At 39.8% G+C, this 18,318-nt stretch overlaps 1 protein-coding gene across 9 annotated transcripts in view; it reads right to left on the bottom strand.

The window, feature by feature from the left end:
- NRP1 (neuropilin 1) overlaps nucleotides 1-18,318 on the bottom strand; it is a 113,266-nt gene that overhangs the window by 44,492 nt on the left and 50,456 nt on the right. For all 9 annotated transcript variants that reach the window (XM_086614485.1, XM_086614486.1, XM_086614487.1 and 6 more), the window contains 3 exons: nucleotides 16,777-17,004; nucleotides 8,281-8,436; nucleotides 5,785-5,951 (listed from right to left, as the gene is read on the bottom strand). In XM_086614485.1, coding sequence (XP_086470611.1) covers nucleotides 5,785-5,951; nucleotides 8,281-8,436; nucleotides 16,777-17,004 — 551 coding nt within the window. The remainder of the gene's footprint in view (nucleotides 1-5,784; nucleotides 5,952-8,280; nucleotides 8,437-16,776; nucleotides 17,005-18,318) is intronic.

Genomic DNA, 18,318 nt, shown 5'->3' with positions numbered 1-18,318 from the left:
TGATGAACTGCAATTATTTTCAGAAGTGCCACAGGAATAAATCTGTACTAATCTATATAGCAGTTCACATCAGCGATGCACGCTCCTGGGTTTCGCTTACAAAGGAGCAAATAATGAAGAACGTAGGTTACTGCAAATGTAAAGGAATGAAGACAAATGTGGAAGGAAAATTCCACCTCAGAGGTCCCTCTAATTCTGGTGAAGTAGTGTATACATAGACGTGTTTTAAATCAATGGAAGTATATTTTCCTTGCACGAGAGAGTTAGCTTTAAATAAACAACTGATATTTCAATCAGTGGAGGCAAGGGGAATATCCCAGTCTGCTTTTTGAGGAGGCCTATCCGTACCTCTCTGGCCTTTCTCCAGACCTCTAAATGGTGCAAGATGCAGAGGGAGAATTTGGCACCAGATCAGCTGGCATTCCTAGGGCTGACCGGTCTAGAGGTCTGGGAGATTACTCTGCAAGAGCCGTAGGTGTCACAGGGATGGGTGGGGGACGAGGTGGAGATGGGCAGGCAGAGGCCAGAGGGAGCAGACCAAACCTGCTCCATGTGCCCACCTCTGACTCCAGCCGTTTACAAGTAATGCCAGATCTGCTCCCTGCTGAAAAACCCAGCAGTACGAATTTGGGCTGGATTAGCCATTTATGTCATATTAGCCAGAACACACGTTAAGGAGTCCGTCTTCATGTATGGCCTTATGTCAGCTGCAGAATGACAGATAATATCCAATCCAGAGTATCATGACTATTTACGTTAACCCCCTGTTAACCTTTTTTGAACAAATTTCAACTGGCAGAGTGTGTTTACACCAGAGTAGTGCTTTTTGTTTTATGGCTGCAAAGTTTTGATCTGATACTAGGATTCTTAAAGCTGGATTTATGGTTTTGTCCAACGCCAGCCATAATATAAGCTGAAGATCTTGTGTTATTAACAAACATGCTTCGCTTTCTGGGCAAGCTGGAGGTCTTGCTCGGTGTTACAGGATGAGAGAAAAATTGTGCCACCCAGAAACTATCTTCCAGCTTGCTGGGAGTGTAAAAATTTGTGTTGTATGCATTAGAAGAACCATTTTGATAGAAACCATACAGATTCTGCAGCAAAAGTACCCAGAAGGTGTTGCTCCTTGCGGGTTTGAAACCCCACACCATTATGAGGATTGATGATAGCACAGGTTCCCAGTGACCCTGGTAATAGGCAATCAGTCTCCCTTCAAAACCACACACACGTGGGTTTCAAGTGTCTTTAGCTGCCGGCACCTTTCCGGCCTGGCACTCCTCCTGTACTGCCCAGGAGGTGCTGACCGCCTCCTGTCGGGGTGGCCCTGGGCACAAGGGCTTGCCATGTGCTCAAAGGATTCTAAGTTAAGTTGCAAAAAAGTTCCCTAAACATAAAGATTTTGCATGTTACTTTTTCAGATGAGTGTAAATGTAACTGCTGTTCTTAAATGCAAACATTAAATCTACTCTGTAAAAACACAATTACTGCTGTCATGGCAGAAATCAGTCGTCCCTTTTGAAGGAATGCCTTGAAAATGCAATCATAAAATCCCTGCACGTTATGGATTTCATTAACATTGTATTCCCCTAGGATTCCCAATTGCACAATAACAGGAGTTCTTTAAATTTTAAATACCACAGAAAGGAACAGTTTCACTAAAACCAGATGTGAAACCCTTGCACTGGCCTGCTTACTGGTTCTAAGTACTGAAACTGGCTGGTAATTGATACCTATTAACATGTTTGTTGTTCAGATTACAGAAATGGAAACATTATACTATTTTTCCTGTGAAAGGATACATTAATGAGGGACGACGACCTATATTGCAATGGTGGTTCCCTGCTCTTGATTAAATTAAAGGGCTGTTCTTATTTTTTGTTTCAAATTACTCTATTTCACGCTGAAGGGCAGCTGAGCGTGTGAAACGTAAGTCTAATAAACAAGCAGGTTGAGCTTAAGGTTGAGGAGCTAATAACATCCCATATGACAAGAAACTAACTTCATGCTTACTTTTGGCAGTCCTTGCCTCATGTATGTCTTTATTCCATGCATATTAGAAAATCTCCAGACTTCATTAATGTGCTTTTAAAGAAGAAATTCAATCTGAAGTGACTCTGTTTCTGATTATGGAATCACTCCAAATCTCAAGATGGTCGAGCAATTTTCAAAAGTGTGTTTGAGGGTAAAAATACAATGGAGAAAGTACTATGTGGACTTACAGTGTGACTGTGCTATGTATATTTTGAATCTAAGCTTTGACATTTATTTCAAAACAAGTAAGGAAAGGAATGGACTGGCAGCTTTCGGTTAGCAGAGCCTGGTAAGCAGGCGGCATTCAGATGAACTCAGGAGTTAGCACCTTGTCAGCCACAAAGGAACAATCTAGATTTTCCACCAAAGAATGGGTTCTACGACCACAGACCACAGATGGAATTCAGGTAAATCCATTGCTAACAACAAGCCAACGCTATTTTCTTAATTCTTTTCAGTGAAATGTTCCAAAAGACGTCAACACCTCAAAGGAGACAATCATATCGCATGCCCTCTAGACGTCCTCTATAGATATCAATCTCCCTTTGCTGATACCTAACTGAGGTTTTCTGTTTCTTTTGTTTTAGCAAAAACATTAACCTTGAAGGGAGGGGCAAAAGGAAGGGAAAGGAGAACTATAATATTTCCCCTATACAAAAAAATGATACACTAAGGAAATTAGTATTTGGAGCTGAATTTTCAAGCTGCTTGACACATCTATGTTTGTACAGATCTCATATATATGCCCTGGTTGCATATGCATATCAGCAGTTTGAAGGCGGATGTCAATCCTGAACCAGCTGCAGTGCATGTGCAGGTATGGGAACCTGCAATCGTGAAAAGATTAATGAATACTGAGATACACAAAATCTTTGTCTCTCAGACAAGGGCATATAGGCAAAAATTCTTACTTTAAAAGTTCCAAGTTCAGCATTGCTGTATCCTTCAGACTGTTTTTTGCTGTTCAATATTTTCTAGAGTTCTTGCACTGTGCAACAAAAATCCATTTACACTGTACCGCACAAAAGCAAATACTTCACTTAAATGACTAGTTTACAATAGCATACAGAACAAAACAGAACAAAGTGACCTCAGTTTCTTCATATACAAGTGTCTTCCTCCTTTTGTAAAATATTATGATTTTTTTCAATGGGTAATTTCAGACTATTTTATTAGTTGCATGTCCTTGGTTGTTTGTCTGTAAGCTCTTATGGAGATGAACATCTGTTCCTGGGTATATTTGTACAGAGGAAACATGGGATTTCAATATTTTATCCAGATACAAACTCACAACATGTGCTTACTGCCAATGGCATCAAACCTTTGTAGAAAATGATGGTTCACATGTGCAAGGACCTTGTTACTGAGGTGCCTGATGGTCTGAAGGGCTTAGCATCCGTCTCTAGATTGTCCATTAAGTTTAACAGGAAAGCATTTAGAACACATTTGGAAGTTTGAATTAGCAATATTAGTATTGAATTAAACCATAATAAATAAGAATTAATATCTTCCTGACACAATGGAACCAAAGATGAATTAAACCGTTGTACCTTGTGAAAAGCCAGGGGATGGCATACTCAATCTCCAAACTAGCTCGGATGCTTCTGCTACATAAGTTGAGTGGTAGAAATGATTAACAGTTCTTCTGCAACACGTGTAAAATACGCCTGTCGGATGCAACGAATCATCAAGCAAGACTTTGCAGGCTTAGTCTTGCAAACAAGACCCAATTCTGCAGCAAAGGCTGTTACAACCTAGTTGCTCTGTCATGAAGTCTGCCTTGAGGGTGCCGGTCCCTCGGCATGGACCTGGGCCAGTGGAGGAGATGCCCTAGGGCTAGGATGCTGGGGAAAATGGTTCATGCTGCATTTTCCAAACCAGGGGCTGGGTGCAGTAGGTGAGAGCTGTGGCGTGAGCAGTACAGCATATAAATAACCACCAACTTCTTGCCTGATGTGGTAGCTGCAGGCAGCGCAAAGCTGCTAAAAATTATACTCAGTGGTTGTTTCAGCTCCTGAGCACCCTGGTTTATGGTAGGAAGGCAAAGGAGGCTGAGAAATTAATGGGCAGGAGCCCTGAGGTACCCTGAGCTGTTTTAAGCATACACTCCAGAGTTGCTTGGATTCTGTTACGTGTTTGTTATTAAAAAAAGTTAATGGTTAAAAACAGTCCTTTGAAACTTTTTCTCAGAAAGATCTAGTTCTAAGTGAAAGGATTAAGCTATATATATACATATGTAGTCATCATAACTTAATAAAGTTAATAAGCACAGAGAACACATGAATGAGATTCGACTAGCTCTCTTGTTTTGATTATCCAGTCATAAATGCGTAAGTGACAGCAGAAAAGAAGGAAATAAAGGAAAAGTGGCGGCCCTCCGACCAGATGAAACACATGGAATTTGATTCTGATGCATTCCACCCTTTTCCATGTGCATTCCACGGATTGCAAGTGGCAATGATTAATAACAAGCCTTGTACTTAGATAAGGCTGGAGAGATTTTAATATTTATTCCTAAGTAAGGAAAAAGAATCAATGGATTTTTTTTTTGCCACTCTGAAGTCTGATTAGGACCATCATACATGACTACCAAGTTGCCAAGAGCTCAGGATGTGTAGGGGCCCCAAAGCAGGACACCTGAGAGTCCCATTGTGTGCCAAGGATCAGAAATGAAAGATTTTCCCCTCTTTCTTCCCTTTAATAACTACTACTCAACACATTTTTAAGCATTCTTGCAGGCAGCGAGCCTCACAGGAAACACACATGTGAACATTTGTATGAGAGGCTAATAAGGCATTGTTTTTATATGTCAGTTAGTAATTTCCTATAGAAAACGACAGAAACAGGAGGAATGTTTCAAATATATGAACAAGTTTTCAATATTAGCAATATTGATCTAACATACTCAAGCCCTTCTCTTAGCTTTTGCCAACTGAAATACAATTTAGGTTACAACTCAGAAGGGCAAGACAACCTACAATTGAGACAAATCAGTGGGTTTTTTTCACCTAATGATGTTAATACTTGCCTGCTAGTACAGATTATTTGTGTATAGTAATCCATAGGAATAAATTTAACCTGTTCAGGAATCATGTGCCATTAAGCTACGGACCTGATAACAAAGAGCACACAACAAGCCCAAGTAGACTGACTGAACTCAAGAGGTCTCTTCATGGTGACAAATGTTTGCAGGATTTCTCCTGTATTAACAGAGCAAAGCAAAGCCAAGTTAGCCAATCTTGCTAATGAATGTTGTGTTCAAGGATGTGGAAGAATAGCCACTAGACAGAGACCATTGAACTCATTTCATGTGTAACATTCTAGAAGGGACATAGGTCTTCTGAGGTGAAATCTGAGTGCATGAAAACACCACACCATCTTAATGCTTAACTGTAATCAGCTAGAGACATAGCACATGCTCAGTTTACTGGAACATTCCACTTTAAGTGCATGTTAAACTAATATTGACTTTTCCACTAAACCAAAATCTCTGTTATTTGTGCCCAGAAGACTGAAAAAACAATAGATGTGGGAAGCAGAAGAATTAATCTTCCTGACCTTTTTTTTTATACCTTTGGGAGTCAGTCTTTTTTTTGGGTGTCTAACAGGAGATGTGAGCTATTCACTTGTGATGATTCTTAGATGAAGTAGAAGTACTTTACTGCATTATTTTTTTCTTTCTTTTGCATTCTTCACATTCAATAAACTCCACAGAGCATTATTAATAATATCTTTAAAACATTATCTTTTTACCTGTATCCATTCTCTGCTAGAATCTTCCCCTGGGGTCCATCCATTCTCAGGGTAATTTAGTCGGGACCTTTCCGAAGACCAGATAGCGCTGTACTGGGAGGAGACAGTGATTTGATCTGAGTGAATTTCTCCTGACTCCATACCTAGTGGTTCCATGCACTGGAAATCTGAAGAAAAATGAATTACCATCGTTATTATGGTCAGCTTTTTGATTTAGACATTGAATAATGAGAATGTTTTCTAGCTTTGAATATGAATATTTAAAGAATTTATTTTTATGTGACTTTGAATTCTTTAGCAACTTTAAGTGAGACAGTATTGGACTCACGGTGTTATTCTTAATAATGTCATTCGAGTTGCCATGGTAATTCCTGCAATAATAATGCTATACAAATATTTTTAGCCCAGTGTTGTAGCCATTTCAATATAGGACAATAGAAATCTCTTTTCTAGGGTAGCACAGCCACTTCTATGGATTAATAATATAAAACAACATATGTTCAACTCATAATTACGCACAAAGACAGGAAAGACAATCCAGATGTCTGTATAAAATAATTTTATCATAAAACTATTTAGTCCAGTACAAAAAGTCTAAAATGTTTTAAAAATATTATTAAAATTCTAGCCATTCTCTTGATCCTGGACACTGGAAAGAAACAGATCAACAAAATTTGAATCCAGGCCAGAAGAGTATTGACCTAAGGGAATTACCACCTCTTCTGTAATGTGCTGTATTTTAAATGAGTCCATCATCTACATCCAATCTTTTTGTTGACATAAAAATTTCCAAAATAATTTAGAATCAATTGACAGCCTAGTCACTATAGTGAGTGAAAGGCTGATAGGGCATGGATACTAAATTCTTCCCTTACTCTTCAAAAATAAAGGCTCCAACTGCCACCGAAGCAAGAGAGGCCAATGGCTTTAGACAGAACCTCACACCCAGCTGCTCGTGCACCCTCTGTCAGAGGTTTACCAACCCCATTGCAAGGGCAGGAGAAAATAACATGTGCCTATGCTTCTGTTCAGGGACTTCATGGTATATGAATGTAATTCATTCCTTCAATAGCAGTTTAAGGTAAAATACCAGCGTGTGAAGTGGAGGCCCTGACATTTGGGTACATACTCCTATCACACTTTGTTTGGAGTTGACGTATCTCTACCAGAGAGTTAGGTGCTGAGCTGAAGATTTCAAAATCTATGAGTTGGAAAAACAAGCTTTTAATAAGCAAAGTTCTAATTTTTCAATGAAAATAAAATATTCTGAAAAAAATATTTTAAAACTTTTATTTGAGATCTAAAAACTTATATTCAGAAATGCTATCACAGTATCTAATATGAGTTGCAGTTAGGGTGCCTCATAACTGAATCATCAAACGTGTTGCCAAACTGCATTTCCTGTGGCATACCACCCTTTCCCCCATTTCTGTCCTGCTTCAACATATTAGGGGCCTTGGGTGAAATACTGAAATGGAACTACTTTGGAGTAAGACTCAAAGTAAATTAACTTCTGCTTGGAATCAGAAGGAGAGCCGCAAGCCACTACGAAGAACTCAAGACATTATAGGTGGGAGTCATACTAAAACATCTAAAAGGTAGGTGTCTAGTTTGATCTAGAGATGTGGACTTTCCCTGTAGGCTACTGAGAGAGACGGAGGAGGATGCTTCCTATCCACAGAGGCTGAGGTATGTCCCGTTTGGTCTTCCTGGCTATGCACATACAAGAAAGCTACTAAAGAGGCAAAGGGGAGAGGAGAGGCAGGGAGTAACAGGGATATTTTCAGTTTACTAATTCTTCTTTTGTTCCTTCTTTGACTAAACAAGTACATCAAATCTAGATGAATCTGCTCAAAACTCTAAGCTGCAGAAAGGAGAGAGTTTGATTTCAAGCGTGTGTTTTATCATTGAGCAAAGCAAGGAAATCTGCAAGGACACGGTGTAACACAGCCCATTATTTTCCTGCCTCTCCCTCATTCTCTGTCCAAAGGTTAAGCATGAAAACGAGGCAACTGGGAAAAAAATATGAGGCAGAGAACAAAGCTTAGATAGCTTATGAAATGGTTTAACAAGAGCGTATATATTAAATGGGTTCTTTTTATTCAAGAAATCGATCATCAAAGCTTATTCCGTGTAATAAAAGAAGGCTTTGGATAGTGCATTCATTGTTCATGTTTCATTGTTTTAATGCAAGTGTTCAACTGCTCTGCATTCCTGCGTTTCCTTGGTCAGCACAGTTTTTCACAATAATTATCCCAACTTCCTGGCAATACCATGGAATAAAACTGTAAGGAGAATTCTGCTTCTTGCACTGCTTTTCAAAGGGCAGCTGTTCTTTAAAAAAAAAAGAAAAAGAAAAAAGCAAAACAGAAACAACTCTTCCCCACCATCATATTTATTTAAGGCTTCTTTAAAGTCTTATGCAACACCTGGCATGCAAGAAGACATAACAGAGAATATTTTCCAAGAAGCTCTGTGGGATGGATAAATACTGACCTTCTGATACGCTGCTCTGCGACACGCTGTAGTTTGCTGAGAATCCCTCTTTTGCTATTGCACTGTCGGTGTAAAATACCATTGAAAGAATCCCTGTTGAAGACCGGACGCGTCCTGGGTTGTTCTGCCCACAATAACGCCCTATGTGCGGGCCAACTGCAAAGAGACAGGGTATAATAGTAAACTACCAGTTGTAGTACAACAATAGGTGCCACTACAATAGTCTCCTAAAGAGAATCCCTCAGCAGGAAATAGCGAACCTCTACAACATTTCAAAATCACAATCCCATCGATAACTTGGCAGTGAACAATAAATTGCTTATCCTGTCCTAGTAATCTTACTTTTAAAATGTTCCAGACAGCACTCCATAAACCCCTGAAAATGCAAAGAACCAGGATTTCAGAAAATGTCCTTTAAAACGTACAGAGAGGGCAACAATGTACAAAATTACATGTACAAACCAGCAAAAGTATTTTTCAAAATGTGATAGAAGCACCTTTTTATGACAAGGACATCTGATTTGCCCACCTGGCCTACAAGATGCTCTGGGAATAGGATTTCAAACAGCACCTTCCAGGATTTATGCTCAATATTTCAGATAATCTATTAATTTTATAGAGAACTTAGAAAAACATTTTTGCACTCCTATTGAAGCTCTGATCAATGACTCTTTATCCCCTCCTATTTAGGCTTTCAGCACACTCTCATGGATCTTTTGCCTATATACTCAATATTAAAGAATACTATAAAAGAATACTATTAAAGAATACTATAAAAGAATCTTTCAAAAGAGCAAAGATTTCTTAAGAATATCTCCATGGCACACATACACACATACATCAGCTCTCTCAGTGTTAATAATGTATAAACCAGTTCCTGATATTTTTCTGGATTTCACATGCAGTGAGATAATCTTCTTCCTTAATTATGCTTTTCAATTCACAACTGACATATGTGGCCTTCTAGCACTTGAGCATTCCCTACAGGTAGGTCCCTAGGCTGTTGAATAGTGGTACATCTGTGCTTACAAACAATAAGAAAAGATAATGCTAAAACCCATCCATGGAGTCAATCATGAAAATAATCATAGGATGTCATTCTAACGCTTACACCACTGTCTTTCCAGGCTTAAATTAACACCTTGTCATGTCTCTAGGAAGTCCACTTCACTTTCAGTTTAAAATATAAAATGTTTGTATATCCTAATTATTCACAGTTCAAATACAGTCCTCAGCTAACACAATTTTGTAGTCATTTATTGGCATTTTCCAACAAGTAAAACAGTTCCAGCTTGGAACAATTTTATCATGTATGCTACACATTTCCGTACGGCCCTAGAGTTGCCAGAAAGAGGGATGTCAGATGTTATAGCTCTTGCTGCCAGCATTTGCTTTTCTGTCCATATTGTGCCCATAGTCAGTCTTCAGCTGCCCTGACAATCCCATGGCATTTTAAATACCTGCCAGCTCGGACCTTTTCCACCAGAGTTCTTCTATGTGGTATTGATAGAACGAAACATCCTATACAGGACGCAAGTTGAATTCTTCCTCATCCTAAGAGTCATTAAATCTTTACAGTTTTATTATTTGGAGTGATAAAGTTGTTGTTTTAGACCATTACCATTAGTGACTTTTTAAAAACACAAAATAATGCCCCCACTCCAATTGCTGCAGATTTGGTGGTTTGGAGTTGTGGGTTTTTTTTTTTTTCATTTTCTGTGTGCAAGCAGCTCTGATCCTGCTCTTTCCCATGATGGCCTTTAAACATTATAGCTGCTGATGTTGCTCTGAACTGCAAGAAACAAGGAGGATAAGGCCACCATGTTATGGCACTCTGAGCCTCCCTCCTCCCATTTCCTGTAGGGAAGCCTCTTTGAAATGACAAACAGAAGAGAACTTTGTTTAAAGCAGACAGGCTTTAAGATTCCTCATGACTCACTGGTTTATAATTTTTAAGACACATTTAGTGATTCTGCATTTCAGTCTCCTACAGATTGGCCCTGCTATGACAGTACTATTCCCCTTCCTAGCTGTGTAGATGGAAGAGCCAAAAACTTGCAGAACATGACACAAAGAGGTATTGAATTTTTTGGCACAACATGTAAACCTTAGCCTACTGAGCTAACACAGTATTGATCTGAGCAGAACTGGATGAAATAGAGATTCTTAGTCTTCTTACCTAAATAGCTAACACAAAGTTCTCGTTTTTTCCCTTCAAGTCTTGAAAACTTTTGAATGACAATAAATTACCAAATGTTTCAGGTGTCACCACATCAAATAAATGCTGTGTGGGGAAAACTATTTGAGCAATCATTCAGGGGATGATACTGCTGCCTGCTTAGGTAGACCATGACACTTTTTTTTTATACCATCTTCCTGAGCCTTCCTTACAAACCAGGAAGGGCTTTCATAATAGAATCGTAGAATGGTTTGGGTTGGAAGGGACCTTAAAGATCATCTAGTTCCAACCCCTCCTGCCATAGGCAGGGACACCTTCTACTAGATCATGTTGTTCAAAGCCTCACCCAACCTGGCCTTGAACACTTCCAGGAATGGGGCATCCACAGCTTCTCTGGACAACCTGTTCCGCTGCCTCACCACCCTAAGAGTGAAGAAGTTCTTCCTTAGATCTAATAAAAATCTATGCTCTTTCAGTTTAAAGCCATTGCCCCTTGTCCTATCACTACATGCCCTTGTGAAAAGTCCCTCTCCAGCTTTCTTGTAGGCTCCTCTTAGGTACTGGAAGGCTGCTATAAGGTCTCCTCGGAGCCTTCTCTTCTCCAGGCTGAACAACCCCAACTCTCTCAGCCTATCTGCATAGGAGAGGTGCTCCAGTCCTCTGGTCATCTTCATGGCCCTTTTCTGGACCCAATCCAACAGGTCCATGCCCTTCTTATGTTGGGGTCCCCAGAGCTGAATGCAGTATTCCAGGTGGGGTCTCACGAGAACAAGAGCAGAAAGGGCACAACCACCTCCCTCAACCTGCTGGCCATACTTCTTTGGATGCAACCCAGGATACGGTTGGCCATAAAAGACAATATATAGTTCCAAACGGGAATTTTAGGCTGGCAGGTGCTCAAAAGCCATTAGGCCCAGAAAGACTCTTGCAGTCTCTACCTGTAGACCATTATATCACCTTGTCAGTATCCCCCAGGAAGGCTTATTCTGAATATGAGTCAGTAGGAAATGTCCTCACTCAAGGACACTTCTACATTAACCGCAGAACAGAGGCATTTTGGTGAGCCAGCTACTTCAGTTGACTTCCCATGCTGTTGCTATTTCTGGAACCTTGGCTACTCTTTTCACTCGCGTAGTATGATATAGTGGAAAACTGAGTAACTTTCAGGTTAAAAGATGGAGGGGCAATTAAGAAACCTGTTTTGAAAGCTTTTCCCAAAATACAGAGTCTAATTCTAGAACTTGAATAAATCCTTGATTATTCTTATTACATATGTTTGAAAGCTTACAGGATCTGAGTGTGGAATGCATAGAATATGGCTGGTGGTTTAACACTAAATAGAAACCTTACCATTAGTAATTCTTTTCTTTTCCACTATTTGCTCTCTGGCCAAAGAGTATCTGTATCAGGAAATTTTGAGACTTATTGAAATACATATTTACCCACTCAGTTGAAATCTTAGCTTTTGGAATTCAGTTTAAAAAAAACACAGTGAACACACAAGCAAGGGAAAATGGTCTATCAGGCTTCTAAAATATTAGAAGAAATGTTACGTTAACTAGCCATTTTACTGAATTTTAAAACTGGTCTTTAAAATTGTGCTGGTGTCCTGTGAACAGTATTTTCACAGCAGTATGATTGTTATTGATAAAACATTTGCACATAATTTAGGATGCTAAAGAGAAAAGAATTGAAAAATGAATCTCTTCCTCGCAGTCCGGTAGTCACTTACACTGAAATTGCGTGTCCTCTGATATCTTAATAGCTTCTCACAAGAGTGTAGGAAGCAACCAAAGAAGCACACCTAGATTAATAGCAACTTTAATCTGCACTGATGTTAATGACTGAAATAAAGCATCCTGTTTTGCTCAGTAATTCAGTGGAAGCTTTTGTGGTATTGACCGAAGCAGCAATGCTTATCCTGTGGTTCTCAAACCATATGTAAACTTCTTTAAATTACTTTTGAGCCCGTAGTAGACAGTCTATAGAGCTTCAAAGAGAGCAGCATGATGAATATATGTAATTCATCACTCACTTAAGCTAGTCCTGATTTTGAGTGGACTATTTTTCTTCAAAGTCATCAATGGACTGTTCTCAGGTGAGGCTGGCTAAGGCATATTTGTGCCTTGGGCAAAGACATTTTTGGTGTCTAGTTTATTCATGCAAATTCATATATTTCTATTCTATGATCTACTCACTCTCCTCCTCTGACTCCACCTGTTATCTCCTTCAGACCATGGTCCCTTTTCTGCACAATATTTGCAACATGGTCCTGTAGTCCCGAATATTCTCCAACAGGGTTTGTTTCACTTTTTGCTTTGTTTTAAAGAAAGGGTGCACCAAAGGGTGCCCTTGGTATGCAGTTACGCAGAAACAAAATGCCAGATTTGAGGCATTCCTGAATGCCTGCCATTCCCCTCCCGAACCAGCAAAGCACACTAGTGTTTGACTTCAGACCTGTAAGTGTCATCAGTGAATTCCTTTTGAAGTCAAACTAACTGATCACATGCTTCAAAGATAAGCACATGTTTTGCAGAATCAAGACGCAAGTACTCAGCACTTGTCAGATTCAATTCATTAAAAGGACAACCAGGTAGGCTGAGGACTCCATGATTGTGACAGAGCATTTCAGGTTGAACATCTTTGTGAATGACTGTTATAGTTGCCAGCAAATTGTCTAACAGAAAATTGATTTCCATCAGAAAAATGGCAATTACATATAAGAAAAATTTAAATGGAGACATACTGATTTTGACATATCCTTTTAAACATCATTGTGAAAATTTGTTTAAAAGGACGTTTCTCTTTCTTTTTGGTATTTTATGGTGAAGAAGGAAAAAATTCACAACTGTAGACAACAGTAAATTCATTTCCCGCCAATCTCTTGTGACTGTAACTGATCAAATTCTTCAGTGAAAACATTTTCCACTTATGTTGGGTTTCATCTGCTCTAACTTAGATATCTAAAGTTTACACCTGAGTTAGTGATCTGTAGCTCCCAGTACAGTCAAAGATATAAGCACCTCCAGAGATCCACTGACTGCCCTAAAGCAGATGTCTGGGACAGATGAGAGCGGGCAGCTGTTCTCTGCTGAGAACAGAGGTGCCTGACTCAAACATTGACCCCTTGTTCCCAGAGCTGGGTGAGAGCAACATGTTTGGGGACTGTACATCTAATTTTGCCCTGGTTGCAGCCACAACTATTTTCCATCAAACTATTCTCTGTGTCTTATTAAAATATTGCCATCATCCTGGCAAACCACAGCTGTGTCACTGTGGAGCAGGGGTTTGAACTGAAGGATGCAATTTTTTTTCCAAATATTTAAAAAATCCTTCTACTTCGTATTTATACCAGTACAGTGAAATGGGGACTTTAACCTCTAACACAACTGGGTTCGTGAGTAGCGATGCAGTACAACAAAACAAAATAGCTTCCTTTTTTTTATGGCTGTGTCTATACCACTAAACAGTGCAGGCCAGGGACCACCCTCCTGACCTGCAGCCAGTGGCCAGGGACTGTTCCTGGGACCAGACTAATGGTGTGACACAGCTCACCCCACAGGGCTCTTCCCTCTGAAGCAGGATGGCTCTGTCCAATGTGCCTGTTGGGAATGACCCCTGGCTTTTGCTGTCCTCCAAATAGTGGTTAGGAATTGCTTGGGAAAGTACAAACTGACATGGGCTAAAATTGTGCAAGGGAGTATTCCAGCAATTAAGAAGTACACATAATCTTGCCTTGGCCCTGTTTTAGTTAGTAGTGTAGATGTAGCTTCAGAATATTTTTTCATGGACTAAAGGGAAACAGACAAATGGCTGAAAGACTCACCCTGGTTGAGCCTCTCTTCATTAAAGGCAACCATACTGCCTAATATTTTTCAGAAAATAACTACGTCCGTGTGCATGCACGTTAGATTTAATTTGTCTTCCTTTCTCCTTTCCTCCGCCTCAGCCCCAAGATTATCTGGATACTCTATTCTTGATATCTCAAAACTTTTAATTTCTGCCTTCAGTTTATGGCCAGGTCAAACTAGTGTTTCCTGTGTCAGCTTTGCTCTTCAGTTGAAATAGTTCTTCTCCCTCCCAGGGATTCATCCTGTGATGCATTTATAGAGCAGCAATCACGTCCTCTCTGCCTTTGTTGTGTTAAGTTAAACGAGAGAGACTGACTGATGGCTGAGGATTGTCCGACAGTGAAATGATGCAGCAAACATTTCCCTACAACCGCCGCAACCCCCAATGGTTTGTATCTAAGCAAACATTTCTTTCTAGACTACAAATTCTGTTGAATATTTACAAACACATGTAAACACCCTTATTAGATGTCAGAATCATTTTGTGTTTAGACAGTTTGTGAGGGAATTGGAAGGCGGATAATGCCTGTTGTTAATTCCTCTTCAGTATGGCTCAGTCACTTTCTTGAACCAGGAAATTACCACTTTGAAACCCTCTGACACTAACAATACTGCATTTATTTTTGGTAATATTACACATAAATTGATTGATTGGATCATCTTTTAAAATGTCAGTTTAAATGCAAGTTCTACAGGAATTCAGCTTGGAAAGATTTGGCCTATATACAAATAAACCTGTTATTAAATGTTCCAGACATTGTTATTGTAGTCTTAGAATACTGTTTTCCTAACTGAGGCATTAAATACTAAGTAGTCTTTCAGCTACTGTTATGGCTCTTTCTTCACTATTTATTGGAGTGGATTGAAAAGAGCCATGATAAACCCATTAAGAATAAAACAAAAAAGAAAAACAAATATGTGTTAAAAAGCATGTACCTACTTACTACAGCATCAATAAAAGCGTAGTTAAAATTATATTGAGGATTTATCTAGGAAAACAGGCAATTTAAAATGTGTTACTAAAATACGTTCCTTGAAATATGAATGTAGGATTAGCAGTTTGTAGAAACTGCCACTGCTGTTCATAAAAGCAAAGAAAATATCTATTAATATGGGTTATCACACCAGTGGAAAACTGAAATAGCTGTAATTAGTGCCCAACACAAACAACATAAATCCTCAGTCATTGAATTTTGCTACAAGTTGCAAAATTAAGAAGAAATAGGACAGCTTCAAGATGCTTCTCTTTATCAGCTTATGTTATACACAGAAACAGTGAAAAAGGCATCACAATTATTTTTACATAGCTGTTGCACAATTCATATAGGCATTTGGGCATCCTAAAGATTAGGCATTCAGCTTGAGCAGTTTGTTTTAGGCTGGAGCTGCAGCCTATCAAGCTGGGGTCCTTGGAGAACCGGTACTTGGCAGCTCTACCTAGAGGGGACTTGGATCTTGCGGATCCGTTCCCATATATGAAAAAAATGGAGAAATCATGCAGCTATTTTGTTCATCAGTCTCGGTGTAAAAGAGGGATATGAGATTGAGTGGAAGGTGGAATGAGAGCTCACTGGCTCTATAGGCTTAGCTAATATCTAGCTATGCACTTAGTGAATTTGCACAAGGTCAAGTGTGGTCAACAACTAAGTGGAAAATTCCTGAGACGGCAGAGAAGTAAGTTGCAGAAGGGTACCCAGCACACCTGCCCTGACACATGTGCCTAGCTAGAGATTATAAATCAACATATTAACATAAAACCTTCGGATTTGCTTATACTGCTGGAAGAGGGAGCACTATAAGGGAGGAACCCTGCAGTGTCCGGTCACCGAAGCCACCTGAATGAATAACTCAATGACTGTTTACTGACCGGGGTAATTCAGTCACTATGATTTCAACTGTATGGACACCGTGTTTTCTCCAGCAAGGAAATTCTCTGCTTTGACAGCTGATCTGTAACCCAGTTCCTCCTCAAGCTGGAGGGTCAGTACCTGAAGTCCAGTTTGTGCAAGCTTTTGGAAATTTCTGGACAATACTCATAGAATCATAGAATCATAGAATGGTTAGGGCTGGAAGGGACCTAATGTGTTAGCTGTGAAAGTTCATGTGTTAAGCTAATGTGTAAGCTCATGTGTTAGCTGTGAAAGTTTGAGGACCCATTATAAGGCTTTGTATTTAATTTATTTTAGTGTAGGAGGTCCATCACATACTCCCTCTAAAAACATAGGTTTCCTCCAAGCCAACTGTTCAAAATTAAACATATTTCATTAAAAAAAAATTACTCACACTGCAGTAGGCTTTACTGAATGAATTTACAGAGCATTTTCGCCATTTCGATTTAATACAACTCATTTCACACAAATCAAGGAAGGACCTCTTTACTGTGACATTTAAAAAATATGAGAACATGCCTTCTGCAGCCCACTTCGGAGTAATGGTTATGCATATAAAAGTCCATTTTTCTCTTACCATCAGGGAATCCATCCCAGATTTCCAATCGGTCATAGCGACAGAACGCTCCTCCTGGAGTGTTTGAATCAGGTTCTAGCTCAAAGCTTTCAAATTCCAGTATAATCTCCGACATCTTTGGTGCAAAGATAATATAAGTGCATTCAAGGCTATTGGGATATTTTTCAGGGAATCCAGGGGACTTTATCGCTCCACTTGATGAAGTAAAATTTCTGGAACATTCAGGTCCTGTCAGAGGAAGAGAAAAATCACCTGAGTTAAAGCTACGCTACTAAGCAAAGTAGTTAGCTGGAAAACAAATTAGGTCGTGTTGTCTCTCCAGCAGCAAAGGTGGCTTTTCAATGAAACACCTCGTTTTAACTGCTGTATTAATCATTCAGCCAGCTTGTTCCTATTATTGATAGTCAGGTTTTAGAGCGCAATTCGTATATACTGTCTGATCTTCAATTTCCAATTTGTATGGAACAATATGAAAACTTGTACCAGCTCTAGAAAAAATTATGACAAATACAAAGTCATGTGGGAACAATGAAAGCGTAAGCTGCAGAAATCTCGACAGAGCCCTAGAGAAATAATTATAGCCCCTTCAAGCTCAAATCTTTAAATCTTACAGCTGACAGGCTTTTATTGGTGAAATAGAATTTTTTACGAAAGCGAATGAACGAATTCAGTAGAGGGAGTAGTGGTTTCAGATTCCTGGAGCACTGACTCAGTAACTCTGCCAGATGTGACCTATGCCTCCTTGACAAACTAAACGTGAAAGGTAATTCGTACATGTACCAAGGGTGAGTGACTCATTCTGAGTGGTGTTGACACAGGTGCACCAGTAAAATGTTGCTGCTAGTGCAGGCATGATAAACTGTGTGATTACAGGCAGTGTTGCTAGAAGTCACCTAATGTCAATGTTGACACACCAGCTTTCCCCGGTGTCCCCACCATGGCATAATGGGATGCTCCAAACAGTGCTCTTGGCAAAGTGCGAAAACAACACTAAAGATGAAAGAGTATAAAAGGCCAGGTCACTGGAATGGCCTTTCTGAATACAGGGGACTAGAACTGGAGTCCCTCTCTTGTTGACAAATTGCATTCCTCCTTTATTTAGGGCCCTCACGAATCCTCTCTGTGGGTCCCACATCTGCAGGTGTGCTCAGAGTCAGCCATGGGCACTGCCTACGCATCTTCCCACAGGGTCAGCATAGGCATTCCTCTCTGACTTTTGACACTCCAAACTTAATGGAAAGTGATTTACAGGATTTGGGGCATTGGTGGATAGCAGCTGACCTGAGGAGTTTGAGTAGGACAACTCAGACGATGGTCTTAGGACATGGAGTATAGAGAGGACACAGGCGACAGAGTTTGGATGCAACAGGCAGGTCTGGGCTGGAGGATAAGTGTGCGTGAGGTTTCAGTTTGGATGAGGATGCCCAGCATCTTTAGAAACTGTAGTCAGGAGCCTTAGAGGATCTCCAACACTTAACACAGATCATTGAAGAAAAACACTCTGGCTTGTTGCATATATGAGTACTCTTATTTCACCATAGA

Source organism: Tauraco erythrolophus, chromosome 7 (assembly GCF_009769465.1).
Source record: "Tauraco erythrolophus isolate bTauEry1 chromosome 7, bTauEry1.pri, whole genome shotgun sequence".
Classification (NCBI taxonomy): Eukaryota; Metazoa; Chordata; class Aves; order Musophagiformes; family Musophagidae; genus Tauraco; species Tauraco erythrolophus.
Note: the sequence above shows the minus strand (reverse complement) of the source record. Positions and strands in the feature narration are given on the sequence as shown.